Source organism: Anomalospiza imberbis, chromosome 5 (genome assembly GCF_031753505.1).
Source record: "Anomalospiza imberbis isolate Cuckoo-Finch-1a 21T00152 chromosome 5, ASM3175350v1, whole genome shotgun sequence".
NCBI lineage: Eukaryota > Metazoa > Chordata > Aves > Passeriformes > Viduidae > Anomalospiza > Anomalospiza imberbis.
Genome location: NC_089685.1, coordinates 54,793,762 through 54,818,043, shown reverse-complemented (window position 1 = coordinate 54,818,043; position 24,282 = coordinate 54,793,762). Strand labels below are relative to the sequence as shown.

The 24,282-nt window shown below is 39.8% G+C and overlaps 1 protein-coding gene across 15 annotated transcripts in view; it reads left to right on the top strand.

The window, feature by feature from the left end:
• The window catches only part of BICD1 (BICD cargo adaptor 1), a 165,958-nt gene that overhangs the window by 98,580 nt on the left and 43,096 nt on the right, over positions 1-24,282 (top strand). For 9 of the 15 annotated variants that reach the window (XM_068190897.1, XM_068190910.1, XM_068190899.1 and 6 more), the window contains exons 3-4: positions 17,627-17,779; positions 20,898-21,368. In XM_068190897.1, coding sequence (XP_068046998.1) covers positions 17,627-17,779; positions 20,898-21,368 — 624 coding nt within the window. The remainder of the gene's footprint in view (positions 1-17,626; positions 17,780-20,897; positions 21,369-24,282) is intronic. The other 6 variants (XM_068190898.1, XM_068190900.1, XM_068190907.1 and 3 more) reach the window with 1 other exon arrangement.

Genomic DNA, 24,282 nt, shown 5'->3' with positions numbered 1-24,282 from the left:
GAAGCTACACTCCATTCTGTGGTCTTATTTGACTTACACTTTTCTGATGTTTATGTGAGGGATAAGTTTTTGAGACTTTAAGTGTTTGTGCTTTCCCCCCCCTTCCTCTTTGGCAGCAGCTGAACCATATCTAGCATATATTTGCCTCATTGTTTGAAAATTGCTACTGAAAATTGCTCTGTGTTGCTGTTAAACCATTTGCATGATGACATGCAAAGTCAAAGGAAAAAACAACCACACAAACCCTCAGTGCTTGTCTTTTCCATTCTGTAGAATTGAATAATTTTTTTGTCCTCTGTGTGCAACTCTTCACTTAGAGCTCACAAATGGAATTTTTATCTGTTAATGATAATAGTGATAAAACCAATTCTTTTTTTTTTTCTGAAAAGGCTCTGCAGTGCTTTGTAGGCAGGGAAGTGCTTCAGTAACTGCTGTAATTAAAACCTTTCTCCTTTGGAACATATGGCAGGATGGGATAAACAGGCGGGAAGAAGAAAGCTTTGTATGAAACACATAGTGGGAAAAAGTGCTTTGGTCAGAGAGAGAAGCAACTTTATAAATTCAAAAAGTGCCCAAACCAGCCATGGTTAGCCTTCTGTGAATGCTGTCACACATGTTGTGGCTGGGCACGCTAAGCATGCTCTCAACTTGTCTTTTTCATGGGTAACATGAAGGTGGATGTGCAGTTCAAGATAATCTTCTCCAAAAGAACACCCTGCCTACAAAGAAACCAAACCCAGGGTTGCTACCAGCAGACAAATTAGGAGAGATGAGCTATCTCTGTATGGGATCTCCTTTTAGAACCACTAACATTATTATGGTAGACAGTCCATAATATTTGATTCCACGGGAAACAAAAAAAAAAATTTCTGCCTCACCCTCAGAATGTTGTATTTATTTCATAGGAGAGTAATTTTCTAATCTTATGGAAGTGATAAAGATCATCTCTATAAGTGAGGTCTAGTGATGCCTGGTGCTGCCATCTGTTCAGCTCCCTGCCTACTTGGTGAGATAATTTTACCAGTCTGTTCCTATAGCACACACTTATCTTATTCATATGAGGGATAAAATACTGTGGAAATAAATTCTGTTTGCAATAACAGTATTTTTTTTAAACCAGGACATGTTTTGCCAATTTCCCACCTCTTTATATGAATGCCTGCATTGTTTTGACTGCTAATAGAAAATCTGCACTAATTTAAGGTATATAATTTGTACAGATTTGTTATAATGAGGTGATTTTTTGCCTGTAATGGGGTGTTGAGGCACTGAGGTTCAGATCTCCATTTTTAGTAACTGGCTGCCCTCTTGCATTTTTTTGGTCTCTTTGACACTTGATGATCTATGTGAAATGAGGGAGGAAGCTTGGATGAAGAGGATGCTGGTTGCATCCTAAAGCTCAGAAATTCCTGGGATTCTTGTACCCCTAACACTAACTGAAGTGTAGTGCTTACCCTACCCAAAGTTCAAAAATTGTAATCTTCTTTCCAGTGTTCCTAATACTGAAGAGCTTTTGACAGAGCTAGTATTAATCTGTTTGTTTCTTCTTTATGTATTGTAAAGGAGAACCCAGACTCTGTCATGTAGCAACTCCTTCACATGTATTTTGTGTGCTTAACCATGGAAATCACTAGCAATGCTTAGCACTTTCCCTGATGGAGTATTTTAAGAATCTCCCACCATTTTTTCATTTGTTATTAATTTACAGGGTATTACAACAGTTTTTCTATTTAAAGAAAGGGTTTTTTTCACTTTAAGAAATCCCTTCTTCATAAACTCTTCTGTTGCATTTCCCATTTACTTCCAAAGCTGTGTACCAATGCTAAATCCAAGTTTCTAATTGAGATTCTAGGCAGGAAAAGTTGCATCATTGACTTTTGTTCTCCTGTGAAAGCCCATACTAATGGAAAATGCCTTATATAAAACAGTCCCCTTTCACCTTGGAAAACAAAGAGGAGATCCTGTCTGAAACAAGTACTGTGGCATTTCAGTGTGTTCAAAGAGCTGTGCTGAGCATTGTCCAGAGCCTTGGCTGTCCTTAGCAGCGTGATGCACACTCAGCACCGGTGGTGCGGTGATGAAATAAATGGTACTGCCACAGTGGGGCCATGTCTGAGCCACTGGCCGGGCTGGGAGAAGCCCTCGGGCTTTGTGCAGAGCCTGGCAGAGAGCTGGTGCTTGAGCTCTAGGCCAGTGCAGGAAAATAGCTGTGCCCAGTCTGGTGTAGGCTGTGAGACCTGCTGCCCTCTTTACCCTTCCCTTCCAGTCTTGCACTTAGCAGAAACACAGGATCCTGTTCAAAGCTCACCGAATTGACAGTGTGTGAAAGTTTCCTGTTTGAATTCCTCTCCTGATTGTCCTGGATTTGGGTCAGACTTAGGATTTCTGTGTGGAAGAAAGGGATGATGCTGGAGCTTGTGGCACGGGGTATCTCTTACCACAGTCAGTTACACCTGTTTAGCTGGAGTTCTATAATAAGGGAAAAATAAAATTTGTTTGTGATTAGTCAAGTTCTGACTAGTTTTGATTTATTACCCTTCATCTGAAGCAAACATTCATGGCCTTACAAAAAACCCCAACCCTATTATAATGTATATAACAGAACATCTATCATATGTCATATATATGATGTTATGACTGTTTCCACTGTATGCTTTTAATGTGGGTTGATTAGTACACAGGCTGGTATATGTTAAAAATACGTATTCTCGCTCATGATCTTAAAATGAAGGGAGAACTTGGGAGAAAACTTTATTTAAAAAATGGCATTTGATTGCCACAAGATATCCTGAGGCTCACTAAGATTATTAGAAAGTGGTTTGTTTCTCTGCCCATGAGACAGACAACAGTGACAGAGACTGCCGCTATTGGTCTGTTTCTGGTTTTTGTTATTGGGATTATTGGGACATATTTTCTTCTATTTTAGCAAATGAATAAATAGCTTAAAACATCTGTCAAGACTGAGATATGAATGCATTTTATTGATCAGGTTTGGTGAAGGATCAGCCTGCAAGATTAGCAATCTTTAATTCCTTGCAAATTTGAATTTAGTTATTAAACATTATTTGTATGTTTTTAATTAAACCCCTGTTTAACCCAAATGTCTGATATTGGGGGGAAATTAGCATTTGATGCAAGTTCAGCACACTGACGCCTCTGTTGAAAAAATAAGAAGTGAAGGTTGGAGGGGCAAAAGAACAAAACATTTTGACAGTCTTTAGTGCGAAGATAAAGATGTTAGGGTGGTGGGTTTTTATTACTGAGTTTAGAGCAAATCAGGGCAGGAAAAGCTTTTAGTACAATGTTTAGATTTTAGAAAATATTTACTGGAATTTCTCTGGGACACCCAAACACTTCCCTGAGAGAATGAGAAAAAAGAAAATGAAAGAACAGCAGCACCAATCCCTTAATGGGATGGACTGAGGAAAATATTTAGGCTTTATGCTACATTTCTTTACAAAAATGGTCCTGGTAGAAGGGGTTGTGATACCATAGTGTGCTGGGCCAATTAACAAGAGCACATCTTCATTCTGTCTAGATGCTTCTGAATCTCAGCTGATCTCTGAGGGACTCAAGAGTATAGGGGGAAATAATTTAGGATTCAAAGGCTCATGTCTTGTCTTTTTGTTGCTATGTGAGAACTGTCTTCAAAAGCTTCCCTTTTAGTGATGATGGCTGGAAAGCTCCACAGGGAAAGTGATGGTTCCCACTTTCTGAGGACTGAGGCCAGAAATGGATTTTTAGCTTAATCTTGAAGCTTTGAACTGCACACAAAAAGAATTCCTTACTTTATGGAAATGCAGGGATTTTGACTTGGTACCTCTTAAGGTGCATAATCAATGTCTCTGATTTATAATGGAAATTTGCTTTTCCTAGAGCAGTTCAGCTTTCTTCCCTGTGCTTGCTGCAGCTACAGCACTCCTGTAGCAGACACCAAACTGCTGCAAAACAGTGGCCACCCTACTTTGGAACATTAAAATGGGTAGCACTTTATTTTCCTATACTCGGGCAGTTTGGCCACTTGATCTTAAGGAGGCTCCATTAACTAAGGGAGGATGAGGGCAAAGAACAGACAGATGTGGCTGCAGGATTCATTTCTTCTCCTTGTTGTTTCTGTCCTTCACAAGAGGTACTGTACAGGCTGAAGAAAAAATACCTATGTTATGGAAGTTCTGATGTGATCAAAGGCAGAGACTATTAAACAAGAGGTAATGCACTTCCAAAAGCTGTGATTACACTGGAAGTTCTGTTTGGGGGATTTTTCCCATTCTGCCCTTGTATTTGGCAATGTCCTACATTACCCTGCCCAGAGAGCATGGTGCAGTTGTGCTGTGCATCCCATGATCCATACATACATTTGTAGGGAGGCACACAGGGTCAGTAAGATGACAAGCCAGTTCTCTGGTTGATATGCTGGGTAAACTCACCCTCAGTATAATAATTAAGAGCCCAAGGAATTGTTGCAGCCTGGATTGTTTTCTCTATAGACACTGGTAGCAGTATTTCAGTGATGAAAAACCTGACAAAACTCCACAGCTGTGTAGGTATGACATAGAATATATTGATTAGTTAACAAAGGGGAGTTCATAAATTTCATCTTATTACTGTTGCTTGTCTGAATTCTGACCTGGTTCAAGTGTGATGTTGTTTTTTTCTCCCTGAGGTTGGCTGCCATTTTATTAGATTGATTACTCTGCTGCACTTTTTTTAGTGTATAACTGAGTTTAGTGTATAACTGTATCAGGCCATTGGGTGTATGACAGAATCAGAACTAAAAAACTTGCATTTAAATAGCTATTTGCTGAAATTGATACTGAAATTCATTAGTAATGATGGCATGTTGAGGCCATGATTGAGAGCTTTAAGCAGTCAGAGAACACTGATGAATTTGGAGCCATCCTCTAATGTTTTGTTGTGTTTTATATTAAAAATAAGTTAGAAAAAAACAAAGGGAGCTTAAGCTATCAATCAGCAGTGTTCTAATGGGAGGGTAGGAAGCAGAGGGAGCCATTAAGTCTTTGAACTGCGATCCTTCACTGCCAAGGAAGTTTCTGAGCAGTACCTGGAGATTTACAGTCCAGCACTTCCCTGTTATCCATGGGTGCCCTTGCACCTCGGGGGCATGGCTGAGGGCTGGATGGGCAAGCTGTCACACTGCCCTCATCTCCCCAGGCCACTGAGCCTGCCAGGGCCACCAGCGGGGCCAGTCTGGCACCCCCATTTCACCCAGCTGTCACTGGCGGGCTTGAAGGCTTGAGAGAGGGCTCAGTTCAGAAGTTGGAAACACTGATATTGCCATAGATGAGGCTCAGGTGAACATGTCTTTGAAATTCAATGTTTCCCCCTCCGCTTTTCACTTGGATGTGTTTTTCTAGATTTCCATAAATCTGGAAAGCAAGTAGTTCTTCATTTATCAAGGTCCTTGAGCACAGCTTCAGCAAGGACAAGAAAAGTCCTTCCTTTTCTTGCTGCAGCTGAGCCCCCAGAGCTGCTGAGTCCCTTTGCTCACATGTGCTATAATGATCATCAAGATTACTTGGTATTTGCCACTGTCCTCCTCAAGCCACAAGGTGTTTATAGAAAATTATCAGTGCTTTAGGTGGATTTATCTTTAGATTTCTGAAGGGCTGCTTGCAGGGGTTTTTTGTGTGTGTTCCCAGTTAGTTTTTATCTGTATCTTATTAATGTATCATTGATCTGTTTTAGCAGAAGGCTTCAGCTGTCAGACTAACACCCATTGTGAGCTGGGTGAAAGTCCAGTAGAAACAAAGGGTGACAGGAAAACAGCAGTGGTTTTCAGGGGCAACACAACAGTAGAAAAAATAGATTTAAACATAATTTTTATACCCATAGCTAAACAATCCCATAACTTGCTTGATATTTTCCTCCCTGAGCAAATAACAGAATTTATGGCTTTTTTTTCCATTTTGATGCGTTGCAGGCAGTTAATGATACTCAGTGTTTATTCAATTCCCGAATGAATAATTTGATTTTAAGGCAGTGCAGCCATAGGCAACATGCTTCAATAATGTGTGTGAGAACTGCAGCATTAATAGTCAATCCTTGCACTGTGTTCTTATGGCATATATTACATCTGTATTTGTCCTGCATGCTGAGCAGCAAGAATCTTGTTTGTGCAGCCTTTAAAGGAAAAGATAGAAAACTGTCAGCATGAAAATTATTACTGTTCATTGTGAGATATATATAAATATACATTTGTACAAAGTAAGTGTGTGAAATTTATGGTCTGTATTAGAATAAAAAAAAGGGCAGATTATAGAAGCCAACACCAGATTTCAAACCAATTTATATTGAACAGTGAAGAGTATTACACTGTTACAGCCACACTTCCTGAGTACAGGTATTTTTACTGACCATAAAAAAATTCAAGTAACCTTCAGTGCAATTTACTTGACCAAACCTTTTATGTGGGCATTTGTATTCATGAATCACCATGTGTGCTGTAATGAGTAAAAATGATGTGTAAAATTCAGTCCTAAAAGTTGTGGTTTACAGACAGATGAGGTACTTTGACTTAATTTGCTACCTAGGTCATTCAAATATATGCTTTAAAATAAAAACCCTAAGCCTCTGATGAAAAAAAAAAGCCATTAGTCATCAAGCCATGTTCATCTTTTTAATATTAATCATCTGCTGTTTCTGAATTGATGTTTCTGTTCATGCCACAGAAGAATTAGTGGGGGTGGGTGGGTGCTCTGCACACAAGGTCAAATAGGCTGCAGAATGCTGTGCTGCTTTTTGCAGCAGATGGGTAATGTTACATGGACTTTAATTACTGCAATTGCTCCTGACTTTGAGGAAGTACTCTCCGTTAATAATGACAGATTTGGCCATGTAATTATATTTAAATTCTGTGGCTTAGATGTGTTTGTTTAAAGATGCCATGCCTCTGCCCATCTGGAGAAGAATAATTAGTGAAGTTTAACTTTCTTGTTGTTCCTCTTTTCATAGCAACCCTTTATACTGTATTGATATTTTTCAAGGGGAACTTGAAAGAGCCTGTTGTCATTGGGAGGGTGGTGGGTGTCAATTCACAGAGATTTTAAAACACCTCTGCAGGAATAATTTTGTTGAGGGACGCTCTGCTATGAGTACGAGCTTACAGAGCTCCTTTGATGTTGAGCTCTTGCGGCTCCTCTGCAGCACAATAGAGAATGTGCCAGCAGATGACCCCTTGAAATAGATTTGTACCTGTGAAGAGGTTTTTTTATCTCCTTTACCCACTTTTTCACTCCACTTTCTACAAAGTACTAAAGATCTCTTATTTCTTTCAATGTATGTCTCCTCCAGTGTAAGGAACAGTGAAGGAATACTGTGTTAATTGGGGTTTTATATTCTTTTTCCCCCTCCAATATCTACTTCTTGTTATAGTTCATTGCCCATCTCCCTGCATGTCATGCAAGGGCATCTAAAGAGTTTGCTCTGTAGTGGGAACTATCTGGAATCCTCATTTCTTACCTGCTTTTCTGGTTGAAGAGGCTGAGAGATGGCTGAAGATGGATAGAGTGGGCATAAGGAAGTCTCCTGCAGAGAGGAACCGATGCATTCATTTCTTTCCTTCTGCGGGTAGGAGAAGAAATACTGGTTTTGTCTTTCAGTGTGGAAGACTCTGCTTCAGATTTGACATTCAAAATAGATCTATGGCAAAAGCCAGGAAGCAAGTGTCTGGGAAAGGTGATGGGATTGTTGGAAGTCTTTAACAAGAGATTAGATGGATATCAGGAATGGCATAGATGTAGTTGCTCTTATCCTGGGAAAGATAAATGGACTACTAGATTCTGCCCAGAGGCCCCTTTGAGATCCATTTTTTATTACTTTTATGATCTTTGGTAAGCTAAGGATCAGGACTAGTTACATGTCTGATTAATTTGAACTCTGCCCTCTACTAATTTAACTGCACTGACCCAGGGACCAGGTTTATTGGTACTGCTGGCCAGCCCTGGGTCTGCATGTGAACTCCCTCATCTTTCTGTGCTCTCACCCAGTCCGGCAGCACAGCCTGCCCACAGCAGGGGAGAGCAGAGGCACTTGCTCACAGACATGGATGTTGCAGTGTCTAGCTGGTGTTCCCAAGACCGAAGATTGGCTCGGTGTGGAAATTAGAAAAAGCCGAGCTTGGGTAGTACAAGGCAGGGCAGGTTGGGGAGGCAGAGCTGAGAGCCCTGACCTGGCACGTGCATCCCTCAGCAGCACGGGTTGATTACTGGTGTGAGGAGTAGAGAGAGGGAAGGTAGGATTGAGCTGGCAGCCAGCTGTAACTAAAATAGCTCCAAGTCCTGAGGAGGAGTATAGTAAAAAATGTGGTGGCCCCATATGCAGGGAAGAAATGATGATGTCTGGCTCCAGATCAGAAGGCTGAAGGATCTGCTTTATTAAAACTATACTATATTGCACTAATGTACTATTTAAAGAGATACTACACTATTCTACATAGTTACTTCTTACTTACCTAACTAACAAACTCGTGACTCTCTGCTGAGAGTCCGAGCCACAGCTGGATCTGATTGGTCATTGAACCCAAACAACCTTCACCAGAATCCAATCCAGCAATCACTTCAGGTAAACAATCTCCATACCACATTCCACATGGGGAAAACAAAGGAGCAGAGATAAAGATTGTTTTCTCTTCTTCTCTCTGTGCTTCTCCTGAGAGGCAGAATTATGTCTCTCTGTCCAGAGAATGTGAATGATATAGAGAAGAAGAAGAACATGGGGAACAGAAAGCTTACAAGGAGCATAGCTCTATGCCTGAAACATGGGACAGTGGAGCCACTGCCCAGAATGCCTGTGTTATGAATAACTATGGAGTTGTTGGCTTTTGCTATTATGTATTGGCTTTTGCAAATTATTATTAATCACAATAGTTTTGATATAGTACAGTTTGTAATCACTTCTAACTGCTTTAGTATAATTAGTTAGCTTTTGTGGCCAATATATTAGTGTGATAAACATATAGTTTAGGCTTATGCAAAATACTAAAATAGAGACAATGTGTTGTGCATTGTAATGTTAACTTTTGCAGAAGTAGCTAATGCTTTTTTTTGTGTAACTAATGGACAATGGTAAGAATAAATTAGATAATGTTGATTTAATGTACTTGAGGAGTATCTTATCTGTATGATAAGATAACATTGAAAAGAGCCAGGAAAATAAACATTGAAAGAAAGAATGCAAGGAGGAATTTACCACTTTCCCTCTGGTTATCAAGAACTGTCAAATCACAGAACAGGGCCTCATGAAGAAGTAAAATATATAAAATTCACCTACAGTATGGCATGTACTTTAAGAAAACAAGTCAAAGGTTGAACCAAGCAAAAGAATTCCCAGAACATATTATCTCAAAAGATGTTTGAATATGTATAATCTGCATGAATATGCGTTAAACCAATGTAATGAAAAAATGTGTAAGAAAATTGTTTTGAGCTAACTCATGTGCCTCTGGTAGTTGCCAAGCACCCAGCATGCTGTTTGTTGTCCCCTTTATCCCTTATTAAGCTTTTAAAAATTTTAAAGAGTGAGCCTTGTTTCTCACACCTGGAGACAGGTTACCACAGGAACTCTGAGACCATCCTGACAACAAAAGTTAGGGAAAGATACAAGAAAGCAATGTGAAAGCTAATGAACAGGGATGTATTTTTCCATACCAGCCAAGCATAATATAAGCCTAAAATAGTAGAGCTCACCCCTCTTATTTGGGTGTTTTGGTGTTTTTTCTCTTTCTTCCTTTCCACCTTCAGGCATTCACTTTACTGGCTCCTCAACGTTTCAGTGCATACAGTGAGATCTTAGTCCTGCTGAAGGCTATAGTTAATTTTATAATTTATATCAATAGGGCTGGGTTTCCACCTCTGGAACTTGGTACAGGTCATACAGTTGTTGCTGAGCAGCAAGCATGCCCAAATTAGACATGACATGTTTTCCTATTCCCTACCTCCTGCTAGTACCAGTGCCCGTGTATCCAGCCTGTCAGCAAAGTCAGGGAGTATAAGCCCCATTAAACTATCTTTGTTTGTTTTCTGGAGTGGCTTGCTGCCCTTCATCTAGCTGGTGATGTGGAAGGTAGCACTGGCCCAAGGGAGGGTCAGGGCCTGGAACAGCAGCTGTGGGACTGATGAGTTTAAGCTGATCACAGCCCCACACCCTGTTAGCACAACTTTTCTTTTGTTGGTTAGCCAGTGCCCCTTTTGGGTCGGGAAGGAAATTTGGCATTTCGGACCTGACAGATGGCCTCTCAAAGAGTTACATGTAACTGGCAGATGCTTCTCCTAAGTGATCAGTTAGGCTTTAAAACCAGCTCTTGGCCTCTTGATGAGCTTGAAAAAGCCTGTGCAGCTTCTCGATCAAAAACTCTGCCTTGAGGCATTGTCATGTAGAATCACCGCTGTTGGCTTCTTAAATTGTATATAGAAAGTGACAACATAATAGGAAAGGTTATAACTGGGGAAAAAAAATCCATTCAGTCCAAAATGCCCCAGATTCACCCAAAAAGCCCCAGAGCAATTTAGGTTTGGTATTTTTATACTACTACACATCCTGCTGTAAGGTGATGTGGAGTGGGCAACAACCCCTGCTTCAGAGAGTGCAGACCTGAAGAAAAGGAGCCTCGTGCTCTCCAGAACTACCTGAAAGGAGGCTGTAGCCAGGTGAGGTTCAGGCTCATCTCCCAAGTAAAGATTAATAGGAAAAGAAGAAATGGCCTCAAGTTGCACCAGTTTAGATTAGATATTAGGAAAAAATTTCTTCACCAAAAGGGTTGTCAAGCATGGGAACATGCTGCTTAGGGAAGTGGTTGAGTCACAAATGCTGGAGGTAATGAAAAGATCTGTGAATGTTGCTCTTATGGATGTGGTTTAGCAGTGGCCTTGGCAGTGCTTGATGTGATGGTGATGGAACATGATCTTGTCAGGTCTTTGGTCTTCATGTGCATCCTACCTCCTCCAGCACCCTCTCTCCCTTGCCATCCATGACAGGCCATGTGGTTTATCCTAAGACAAGTACATCAGGTGGGAATTGCAGGAGGACCTGTCTGGATGCTCACATAGCATCCACAATGTCCTCCTCATGATCATATGTTCATGCATTAAGCCATACCACAGAGATGTAGAAAAATCATATTAACTGAACAGTGCTATAACCCTGGAGTCTGAATTTTCTCTCACACTCTTTTAATAAAGTTTAATTTGGTGAAGTTTCTCGTTCTTTGAAGGAATGAAGACTATTATAGCAGTGTCTGTTACAGAGCTGATATTAATTATAAATAAGTATAATTAATACAGTAAGAGATAATTTATGTATAATTAATGCACTAATAGTAATGTGTTAATTACTATAAATGCAGTCAAAGCAAACCATTATTTTTCAGATTATATGTACGATTAGAGATTTGTGGTTCATACAGTCTTATAAAGAAGTCATCGTAATATTATGTGGCAATGATACTGAGCAGAAAAATTTAATACCTGAACCACCAGAGCATTGCTTAGTTCTATCTTTTTCTATATAATTATACATGAAAGTCAATAAAATAGCTACTTTGTAGGGATTTATATGGGGCAGGATTTACAATGTTAATTATGATGGGTTTCAAACCTGTGATAAGTACATAAATGGGCCATTTAATTGCCCTTGATACAAATTCACCTTAGTTCTTTAGATTTAGCTATTCCAATTAAATGCACTGAACATTTCAGATTATTAAATTATTAGATGTATTGTAAATGCTTTATTTGAGATCTGTTGCTGGTGAAGGAACTTGAAACATACGTTATCATAATCTGCCTTCTAATCTGTATGCTATAGCCAACAAACATATGGCTTTTTTTCATCCTTCTCTTTGATAGTGCTGTCATTCTGTAAGAATTCTTCCACATTCATTCCCTTTCAGAAGGGAAAGATTGTAAGTACTTATGCTATGCCACGGATACATTTTCAAAAATATCTTGTGGACAATAGCATTTATTGTTTCCTGGTTTTTAGACAATGAGTGATATATCTAAAGCCAAGGAATGTCAGAATTGTACATAATTTCAAAAGTTATTGATTTCTGGGTCTGGACAATAGGAGATGAATTTGTGTTCTTAAAGTAGGATGCCAATACAGCTGCTTAGAGCAGATACAATATCACAAAGTCTAACAAAGCCACCTGAATGAAGCTTTTTGAAGGACGAGACTGGAAAAAATCAGGTTAAAAAGGAGTATGCAGACTTCTTACAGCCATGAAGATAGATGTCTTTGAAATAATTTATTTTGGGGTATAAAGATACCTATGTATTAGTTCTGTATCTGTGTATTAGTTCTGTAAGAGATCGTCCAGCCCTGCTTAGCTGGACATCTGCATGTACGAATCAGGAGGATTGGGGTGCAAATTCTGTAAAAGGGTCAGATAAGGTCACTTTAGGTCATCCACAAAATCCCTTAATGTTTTTAAATATACCTGGAAGCATGGAAAATGCCATTCTTTCAGTTCAAATTGAGTATTCCTGTATATGAGGGAAGGAAACGTCAAGGCTAGTGTACAGGACTTTGGGGACTTAAAACACTTGATGACAAAAAAGGAGAATGTTTTTACTCTTCAATTGCCTCTTTCATTCTCTCTTCTCTCAACCCCTGTTAAATTGAATTTTCTATCAGCATTGCTGTTCTTCATAAAAAATACATCTTTTATTTTCCTCTGCAGAATAAAGTAAACATGGCACACAAATTTACAGTGAGACTTGTCAACAAACACATAAGATCATGGATATTAGGCTGAGCATAAACTTTCTCTTATATTCAATTTTCTACTAGTGCAATAAAACTGTCATCAGACCGAATGGGGTTTTATCCTGCATCAGCTAGAAAACAATGCTATTAAATTGGAAGTGTACAGTTTTGGTGTATACCATATACCATTGTTCTCTTGCTCTCTTGTGGCTTATGAAAATTAAAAAGTTATGTACAGTATCATGCTATGGCTTGCATGTTCCAACATATAAGTAAGGATTTAGTCTGAGTAGTTCAGGGCGTATAATTAATTTATGTTTTATAAGGCTGTTTTTCAGTGTGAAAAATAGTATGTTTTACTGCAGTAAGGACATGAAATCTCTTAATGAACATTTGTTTGAACAGAGTGGATGGAAAGAGCCCAACCATTAGTTCCACATTTTTTTGGGGGATATAAAAAGCAGTAGACAAAAAAAAAGTCCTTTATGTACTCCAGCTTGGGGGGGGATGACACCAAAATAGTTAATGGGAATGCATTCATTTAAAAAAAAAGGCTTCAAAAAACAAAAGAAAAAAAAAGGCTGCTGCTTTCCCAAGAAATTCAGTCTATTTTTTCACAGTTCAGGAAACCAGAAGCCATTGGAATTCACTTCTCACCTTGGAGATGAGAGTACTCAGCTTTAGGGGTCACTTCCTTGCCCTGTTTGGTTTTTTTAGGTGGATTGATAGGCCACAGGAGCACAACACTGGCTTCCTAGGGCAGCACTTGGGAGTGTTCTGACTTGAAAATTGTATTTTTTTTTTCATGGTATTCAACATTAGCCATTTCCATTCCTTCGTTTTAAAGTAGCTTCTCACTTGCAGTTATTTGATATTACACAATGTATTGCAGTGTATCCACATCCACACATGATTAATACAACGTGTTCTGTATGTGGAATATGAAATAAAGCATTTTGAAAGTCTAGGCTGAATAAAAAATGAACAACGTATGAATATATAGTACATTTAATTTACTAAGAATTACAAACTTCTGTTATTTAATATTCTCTGAGCATGTATTATGTTTAATTTGCTAAGAAGTACAAACTTGTATTATTTAATAGTCCACTGATACTCAGAGGCCTGTCAGGATTGATGGCTGGTAGTATACAGACGTGGTTCTTGCCTCTGCAAAACCTAGAGGTGTCTTTCACTTTTCATTTATTGGAATTTTGAAAATATATCTAAATACCAGTAAATAGGTGACCTGAACAGACTGAGCCTCCTGTTTTTCATTTGCCATGGTCTGCTCTGTGATGTGTACGTTCATTAGAGGTGCTGTGGGGCTGACATCTTCCACAATTAGTGCTCATGTATAATGAGATGCATTGCTGACAAGGACTCTCTTGTTTTCTATAGTTTCACTGAGAGGCCTTTTCCTCCTTCTTTGGCACCAATCCATTAAAGCTGTTGCACCGTGTTGAGCTGGTGGCTGGGATCGAAAATAATTTTCAGCCATTAAAACTTTTCTCATGTGTCATCAGCTCCACCTCTTGGATTAATTTGGCTTTTGCAGACCCAGTACATAGTTCATGGGGGGATTTCTCTCTGGGAATGTAAAAAGTCCTGAGGCAGTGCTCTAGTAAAAGCATCTGGCTCAATTGCTTTGCCCTGCAAGTTCAGTGCTTGATGAGTAGCAAAGTTTAATAATTAATTACTTTGCTAATAATTTGGGTTACATTGTCCTCTAGTGGCTCATGTAGATAACAGCCCTGCTGCCAAAATCCTTTTGCCTTGTGTTTTTAAGTCCTCTGATATTCTTTTCATACATGTCCACCAAATAAAAAATTTGCTTCTTCTTGCCATTGTATCAGTACAGCAAGATCTCTCCTCTATAACTGCAGATGTTTTGCTTCATAAATGAGTATTTTGAATTGTTCAAAATAACAATGGGATTGTGAGAAGCTAATATATTTAATCAAAGCATTTGATGAAAATGAATATATCCTTCATATCAACAGTAAAAGAGAATAAACTCAACATGAATTTTTTTAATAGGTTCAGGACTAGTTTATTTCTAGAAAACATGTCCTGTGGCTACTCACTCGTATACCTCAGAAACGCTGGGTTTTAGACCTGTGGAGTGGAATCACTGCCTTTCCTGGCAAGCATAGAGAGCACTGGAGTGCTTTGCAGCTGGGTGTTTGCCAGCATAATGCAGATGTTTGCAAGTAGGAAGGGAGATCTGAAGCATGGAGAATTACTCCTGGGTGTTTCCAGTGACAAAACACACATTTTATATTGCTTTGCAAAGGTGATGCCCTGTTCTATAATGTGCTGAGTTGGTTTTTCCCCTGTGTCAGAGCAAAGGGACCGCTTCCAGTAGAGGCCTTGGCCCTGGCCATGGGAAATGTGGCAGGCAGTGTTTGGGCAGAACATGGCACATGGGATGCTCCAACAGGCAAGTCTTCCTTTTTCCTGCTGTTTCTTCCTCGATGAAATGCCATGAGCAAGGACAAATAGAGGCTGCACTGCAGAAAGAATTTCTCTGTGTGTAAGAAGAGGAGAATGATACATGGTTCTGTTTATATCTCCAAGATTACTTAGGAAGCAGCAGTTATAAATGGTGAAGAAATGTGGTATCTCTTTTAAAGAAATGGTGGTGCACTCCAGCAAGGTGATAGCTCATGTTTTCTTGTTGCAGTTTGCAATGACAGGAGAGACAAAGGAGTACTTTTATCTTACAAGTATTAATTTTCATGGCTTTTTCAAGCTACCCTGCCTTGTAGTCTATCACGGAACTACTATATCAGGATTCTGTAAAAATTCCTTGCTCATGTCCTCCATTTCTGGCCACCTTTTTCATTCTTCCCTTTCAGAATCACAGAGTCAGAAAGTGGATTGAGTTAAAAAGGACCTCAAAGATTGCATAGTTCCAAGACCCCCACCATGAACAAAGACACCTTCTGCTAGAGCAGGGTGCTCAAGGCCCCATCCAGCCTGGCTTTTTGGGGAGACCCTCCTTTCCCTCAGCAGTGCTGATGGCAAAGGCAGTTTGGATCATGAGCAGGTCTGTCCTGGCTGCTGCTGCTGGTGGTCTCACCCCAGTGAGGTGCGGGCAGCGCCTCTGGGAATGGCTCACTGAGCTCTTCTGGGATCCTGTCAGGATGCTCCCTCTCCCAGGGCTCCTGGCAGTGTGGGATGGACGCCAGCCAGCTCATTCCCTGGGCTGGTCATCCTCAGACACTGGGAGAGTTGCAGAGCAGCTTCATTTACCCTTGACACAGTGGAGTTGTACATTTGGTGTTGTCTCCATACTGGCTCAGAGTGGCACACACTGCCATAGCTGGGAATGGGGCTGTGCTGGCAGAAAGAAAAGGTATAAAGGCAGCCTGGGGGTATAAAATGTCTTCACCTTTTGAAATCATGTGGTGTTGCTCTTATAATTTGTTCAGAGGTTTATTAGGCAGTGATGGATGCAGGAATATTTGCATTTTTCTAATGCTCTCTTCTGCTGGGAATCTTTTCAGTTGTTTTCAGTTCAGAAATCAGGTTGTTTCTTTACTTCTTAATTAGCTGCTAGGCTGCTAGGAGGAGGGTGATGGTTTTTAGTTTTCTCTAACAAAAACTTTTCCTTTTTAAAAACTCTTTTGTCAAGTCTTGCATCAATTTTTTTTTTGTTTGTTTCATGCTTTGTAAAGTTATTTTCCAGGGGTTTGTAATTATTTAACCAAGATGCTAAGTGAAGTTCTGTTTTTCCTTAATTCAGAATGTGGGGTTTTATCCTTCATGTACCACAGAGTGAGTGGTGCAGATTGATTAGAGCTCCCTGACTACAATTTCCGCTTAAACATTTTGACTTTTTTTCAGGTATCTATCAGTCCAGTGATTGCCCCCACTCCACACAGGAATATTTTACAGAAACTCATTACGGCTTCCCAGGTGTGCTCTCTCTGGCATCCCTACAGTGAGAGGGCTCTGCCCCATCAGTAAGGTGTCTCCACCAGGTGCTGTGGCAATGCTCAGGATCGTCCTGCAGGAAAGGAGATGTGATTGACCATGCCCATTTCTCTTAATCAGACAAATGCAGGCTTTTCTTCAAAGCAGGGCAGGAGGTTGTTCCTCCCAACCAGCTGTATTGCTCTCTGTTCTCTTCCAGCTGTGTGTTAACTCCACCTTCCTGTAGTGCCTTTTACATCGTGGTTATGCCAGCAGAGTCTTTCCAGAATAACCTCACCCTTAATGTCAAACTTAGAGCTGGAATCTGACAGAATCGATTTTTGGTGAAACTGATCCCTCATGTTCTCTCTCATAAGGCTGTCTGGGCACTGTATGTGCTAATGGGAAAAATAAAATGGTGACCTTGTGTGTTCTGGAGTGCTGGGAGTGATCCTGCTCAGCACAACCAGGCGTTTGTCAGGCTTTTAACAAGTGCTTCCCACCCTGTGCCTGCCTGTGAGCCTCTCTAGTGCCTGCAGATGCAAATGTGAGTGCACCTTGCTCCCTAGCAGATGTCTTTGGAGAACAGATGTCAGTGCTCACTGCTTTTCTGTATGAATGTAAAATGCATCCTGCTGTGGAAAACAGGTGGTAAGTTTATTAAAATTCTGCTCTATTGTAGAGCAATGAAACTAGTGAAATATGGTACAGCCTTTCCAGGGTTTCCATTTCAATAAGCCTCTAATCTTGAAACTGTTTTAATCAGGCTTCTCTATCTATGAGACGCTCTCATTTCTGCATTGCCAGCACCCACCTGAAATGATTGCTTGCCCTCAAATTAATAAGTGATGGTGTTTTGATGGTGCACTGTTAAATCATTTCTATTTCAGGATTAATTTCTGTTTGGCCTTTTCTGAAGGCAGTGTTCAGCATTAAAGTGGCTGTGTGTGAATTGTAATGTACTTGTGTTATCTCGTGTCAGAATAACGAAATGGTGGAACTGCAGAGGATACGAATGAAAGACGAGATTCGAGAGTACAAGTTTCGAGAGGCGAGACTGCTGCAGGACTACACTGAGCTGGAAGAGGAAAACATCACTTTACAGAAACTGGTGTCCACACTGAAGCAGAATCAAGTAAGCCTCGAAAGATTCAAGGCACTGAACTGTAAATTGTCACTATTTTCTCCAATTTCCATAATGTGATCCCGCAGGGCAGTTTGATAGAAGTTTCTTTGTATGTTTGGAATTTTTTTTTCCCCCAGTTGGGTTTTTGCTGATCACTTATTCTAAAATAGTGTTGGTGGCCATTTTTGAAATATGGGGAGGCTCTTACCTGAGTTTTGAAAAATTGTGGTGGAATATTTCATTGCAGAACTATGGAATCACAGAGGAATTATTAAAAGAGATGTATTTTTGTTTCATGCTTTTCCCGTTCTTCAGGAACTCGATGCCCAGCAGCCAGCTGTCCTTTAAAGTGAGCAAAAGAGATAGGGTCTCTTGTCAGAAGAGTTAACTTGTGGTGATGAAAATTTAAATACCCAGGTTGGATGGTATAACACTTCCTGCCTTTTAGGTGCTGTCTAGACCATTGTAACATTTCACTTCATAACACCCTCTCCTCACCTGCCCTCAGAGGGTCACAGCTCTTCACTGCAGCCCCTGGTTGTGTCCTGACCTATTGCCTGGTGCTCTTGGGGCTTCTGTGCAAGAGCAGCCCTGCCACAGTTTCTGGTGGCAGCTTGGGAACAAAGCTGCCTTGTTCCTGCAGGAATAAGCAGTGCTATTTCAGCTCTCCTTTACTGCTTTTTTTTACTGCTGCAGCACCAATGTGATTTAAACACTTAAAACAACAGAGCAGTGCTGCAGGGAATACACAGGTAATAGAAACGGGTGCATAATTTCCTTTATTATGAAGATGCCTAGTCTTTCACACTCCTGAAATTGAATTTATAGTAGATCATCTTTTTGCCAGAGTTATTTACCCAGACAGCAAATTCCTCCTTTGAGGCATGGATTTTTTTTCTCATCAACCTCATAGGAGACATTTTCACATTTTCAGGAAGTAAATGACCCCTTTATGGACTGTCCTAGTTTTCCCTTAAAATGAAATCTGTTTGCAAGTGTTTATATTTGTCATAATATTTCATTCTGACTGAAACTGAATGCCAATAGTCTGTGGAGAGAAAAAACATTGCCACATTTTGAAGGACTTTAAAAACTGGTTATTTTGCATCACAGATCCGTGCACTTGTGAGTCCTAAAATTACTTTAATCTACAAGATAAAAATTTAAGAGCATTTTATACTTTAATGGTTGAATTTACAAAAACATGTGTTATAAATCTTGGTGCTAAAATGTCATCATCTACATGTTGGGTTGTTGTTTTTTTTTTTTTTTTTTTGGTAGCTTTTTAAAGTAAGAGTCTATGAGAAGGTAACCATAGAAATAGAGACCTCTGGCTTTTATATGTATTTAAAATTGAAAAAGTGTTGGTTGTTTTGTTGGGTTTGGCTTTTTTTCATGTCCTTAAGTTATAAACATAGCTACTTGATTGCATTTCACAATTTTTCCAGATGGACCTCTTCCTCCAGTAAGGAAAGATATTAAATTGCCAAATGTAGATTTGAAACACATGGATTTTCCTTTTCTACTGAAGAATGCCCAGTATGACTTTGGGCCTTTTTTGTTGTTCAATATCTTTCCAGTTTCTGGGTTTGAAGAGGGTGCTTTGGTTTTTAAGTTTGCCTTTCCAAAGGTTTATGAGTTGAAGACTTTTGACAGGTTGATAAATATTCTACTTCAATAGGAATGGTGGATATTTTTATTTGTGCCAGAACCTTATTCTAGTTTGATTAAAAATTCATATATGTCAAATATAAAAAAAATCAATACAATGCATTAAGATTGCAGATATTAATGTGTTTGAATTATAAAAGCATCAACTGCAAAAAATTATGGCTTTTTAAGGAAACATGAAAAAACGGTACTTTTTTCCCTCTTTCACCAAGCTATTAAATTATTTCACCTGATAATGAGACTTTTTTTTTTTTTTTTTTGACATTAAGATGCAGATGACTAACATGATTAGAATTAAATAAAAAAAAAATCAAAGTGTCATGATTTTTTACCAGGAGTGCTAGTCAAGTGTGGATATGGACCTTGACAAACAGAGCTCTTCCTTTTCATTGCTGTGGGGTTTTCCAACAGTGAAAAGGAAGATGAAGAAAGACAGCAAAGAGGAAGCATTCTGGAGTGGGGATCTCCTGCACTGTCTAGGTATTGTTGATCAACTGGTTTTGAGCTAGGCTGGGTTTTTCCAGGCTTTGTTTCTTGTGAGGTGAAATGGAGAGGACTGAACAAGAGAGCTGCCTCTAAAGGACAGAGAAGAAGCTGCTGTTTAGCTCAGCTCACAATGCCCATAAATACCTTGATAAAATACCACAGTTTGGTGTGGGGCAGGGAGCTGCCCTCTGAGAACGACAGACCAGTGAGCCCCTCCAGTGCTGCCAAGGGGTGTCACTGGGACACATTCCAGGCACTGTGGTTGGAGCAACAGGTTCCTGTGTGCTCCAGAGGGACAGCCCTACACACAGTCCAGGGGCTGTGGTGGGCTGAATGAGCTCTTTGCTGCATTCTTCTGGTAGTTTTAAAATCTCTAGCAATTTTGGGGCATCTTAGAGTTTAAACTGACTGTACAAATAGATTCCTGTTTAATTTTTAAAATTAAATGCCTCTGGGGTAATGGAGAGCCTTGTAAAGTACAGAGAAGAGATTTGAGGCTCTTCTACTGGTTTTGTAACTTCCATCCATATTTTTGAAAACTACCAAGATACTTCAGAGTATCTGTGCCCATGTGACTTTACATCCAGTAGGAATTGAGATTTGAGGTCATCTTCAGAATATTTCAGGCTATCATATATCACATATCTGGCTATGTTAACCTAAGATCTATGAATACCATGATATAGCAACATTGCTTATGGCAATTCATAGTAAATCTGCTAATAAACAAGCTTTCTTCCCATGAAATTTCATTGCTTATCATAAGTTATTCAGAAAGAGGTTTTCTACTTCTTGAGTCTCACATGCTGAAAAAGTGAGCACTGGAGTATTTAACAGAGAGAGCTCCACTTGCACTTTTTGCTCAGTCCTTCGCAGCAGCAGACAATGTCTGGTGTTCCAAACTGTAGTTTCTCTAACACCTATCTCAACAGGGCTGATAAATGGCAGGTTTCCACAACTCAAGTTTTAGTATTATGAATGTTCTTTGTCTTGTCTAATTCAGGTTGAATATGAAGGCTTAAAGCATGAGATTAAACGATTTGAGGAGGAGACAGTGTTGCTTAATAGCCAGCTAGAAGATGCCATCCGGCTGAAGGAGATTGCCGAGCATCAGCTGGAGGAAGCTCTGGAAACTTTAAAAAATGAAAGAGAGCAAAAGAACAATCTGAGAAAGGAACTGTCCCAGTATATCAACCTCAATGATAGTATGTATAATAACCATATTAATATATCAGTAGATGGGTTGAAGTTTTCAGAGGATGGGGGTGAGCCCAACAATGACGACAAAATGAACGGACACATCCACGGGCCTCTTGTGAAACTCAACGGCGACTACAGAACTCCCACGAGCAGGAAAGGAGAATCTCTGCACCCCGTCTCTGACCTCTTCAGTGAGCTCAACATATCAGAGATACAGAAACTGAAGCAGCAGCTCATGCAGGTAAGGGCTGAATTTAATGTCCTGGAGTGTTTAGACACATCCTATGATCCCTCGTGCCAGTTTTGCAATGATCATTCCTGGTAATGTTCTTGACCACATGTGTCCATTTTCCAGACTTCTTCTTTGGTGCTTTTTCATATCCTGGTTTTGCCAGAAATATCCCAAGTAAGCAGAGTACATGCCTGCACAAAAGTCAGTGTGACCTGAGCAGATATTTAGGGCAAAGGGGAGAAAGGGACATAGATGCTGGGGTTACAGAAGGTTAGATTCCTTTTTTCCTGCTGTCATAGTGGTAAATGTCCCTGAAATTGCAAATGAAATAAAGTATTCCTCAATATGACTAAAGCTATCTGGGAAAAAAACCTCATTAAAATACTGCATCTACAGATTTGATTATGGTCCCTTGCAAGTCAGAGGGAGTTTTTGGCGTTAAATTCAGCTCGAGCAAGGTTTGGCAGGCGGTCAGGAGAGAACAAAAGGAGGGCAGCGCTCCTCTCAGCAGCCGTGCACTGGGAGCATGTGGCATGTGGGCTGTCACAGAGCGCCCTTGTCCCGCTGGCAGTCCCGGCGGATGCGCGGCTGCAGGGGGTGCCTCGGGCCGGGACAGCCAGCGCTTGTTCCCTGTTCATCCGTGCCCAACCAGAGCAGGAGCCTGGGATGCCAGCCAGAGGAAAGCTCAAGCTGCCAGCCCCAGTGTTGCCATCATCTTAGAAGTGGTGCGGTGCCACGCAGAGAAAGGGTCCTGCTGCCCAAGCTGTTGAGCATCTTGTCTGCCACAGCAGCTTGAAAGGTTTTGGCACCGTCAAGGAAACACCCAGCATCTTCCAGCTTCAGGCTTCTGAAATGCACCTCTTCTAAAGAGGGGAAAATATGAGCCCTTTACTGCTTGAAATGTAAAAGGTTGTTTGTGAAGTAGAGCAAAACCAGTTTTCAGTGCTTGCTAGAGAACAACAAACCCCTCTGTGGTCTGTCTTGTTTACTGAAGAGTTAATTGTTTAATTGTTAATTGTAATCTCACTGCCAAATTCACTGTGGGACGTTTTGATCTGAGCTGTGACATGGTGAACATGGATGACATCTAGTGCTTTGCACCAATAACTTTGACACAAAGCATACATCATTTAAGTGTGAAAGCTGGAAATACAGGATTTTATTTACATGACAAAATCTGTTAAACCTTTCCAGTTTTAAAGTGTACACAGAATGTATATTGTTTATATATGCACCTGGGAGAACATATACATGTGTATATATATAATATGTGAACATATATATTATATGCAGCTTCTAATTTGATTCAGAAATACTTAAAATTTTAAAAACACAGTTTCCAAAGAAATGCTTTGAAATGTTCACATTTAAAAATACACTGTGTTTTAAACCATAATTTATAATGAAATATATGCAATATAAATTTTGAGTGAAAGTTGCTTAGAAATGAAAAAAGAAAGGATTTCTTTGAGTAGGCTTTTTCTTGATTTTATTAAATTAAATACTTACAATGATGAGTTAGCAAACTTCTACTTGAAGGATACTGTAATTGTCTTTATCTTCTCTGAGGTAAAAACTTATATTCCCTTAAAGAAGCAGCCGTCTCACGGTCACTAGGAACACACTTAGAACCCTAAAAAAGAAATTTTAACTATTTTTGGTCATAGCATTTTTTCGTGCTGGGCCCCAGCACATCTGTGCCAATGGTGGCCACCACTGTTTGGCATTTACATCCTGTTAAAAGGTTCATGGTTTAAAAAGACAGACTAGACCTCAGTGAAAGCCTTTAGATACTGTAAAGAGTCACTGCAAAACGCTGATGTTTTGCAGAGTGATCGCCTTCTCTGTTGAGTTTCATCAGTTCACGTCACACAAATTAAATTTGGATCATACAAATTAAATGTGAAAAATTTCACCAGAAGTTTTCTGTGTGGTAGATGTGAGACTTAATCAGGTTTAAAAGCTGACAAAAGGTAAATCATCAGCAAAATTGGATTTTTTTTCCCTCTACAGTGTCTTTGCCATATAGCGTTCATTCAGCTGTATCTCAATATTTATTATGAGTTCCTCCTATTTTCTGTGAAGAGGCTGCACTAGGACAGAGTTTCTGAGGGAACTGATCATTTATTGAGAACTATTTTTATGATTATAGGACATCAGGTTCCTTTTTAGGATAAAAGTAAACTTCAGATTTTCCATTTTATAAGGGTGTCTGGCAAATTGAAATTGTTTTTGCTCCTCAATTTCATAAAGAAGACTTCATTGAAACAGTATGACAAATATAATTCCTTCTACAGCTTTTGGGTGCTGCTGCTTCATGGGCTGTGCTGGTCCCTAGGAGAGAGAATTAATTGCACCTATTCCCTTTCCATATATATATCTTCTGTGTAACAAATATCCTGCTGAAAATTTTCATATTCTGAGATTTTCTTCGGAAAGCTCAGGGCTTTGCATTCTTCCTTCCTATTTGTTGTCCAATGGAAAGAATTCTTTATCTCACCCTTGAAGTCTATGACTTCTTTTCTTCCCATAGTCATGCTTTCCCTTTTTCTGAGGCCAGTATCACATTTGGAAAACTTAGACAAAGTTCTCTTAAAAAGGCAGGAAAATAAAAAGTCCCTGCAGCTCAGTTTCTGACTGTCTTCTTCAGCTGCCCTGTACTCTTGTGGCAAATATGCTATAGCTGAGATTCAGGGTTCTTGAGATGAGTCCTCCTGTTAATTTGTTCCAGTCTCCCCCAGGAATTGTTCACTGAAATTCTGATATCGTTGAAAAAAAAGGAAAAGTAAAAGGTGAGGACATAAATGGCTATGGTTAAATTGCTTTCCGTAATTGCAAACTATAGATGCAAATTGGGAAGGAAATCTCCTCAAGCTGAAATCTCTGAAGGGAAGGATGAATCACAAAATAGGTACAGCTACTT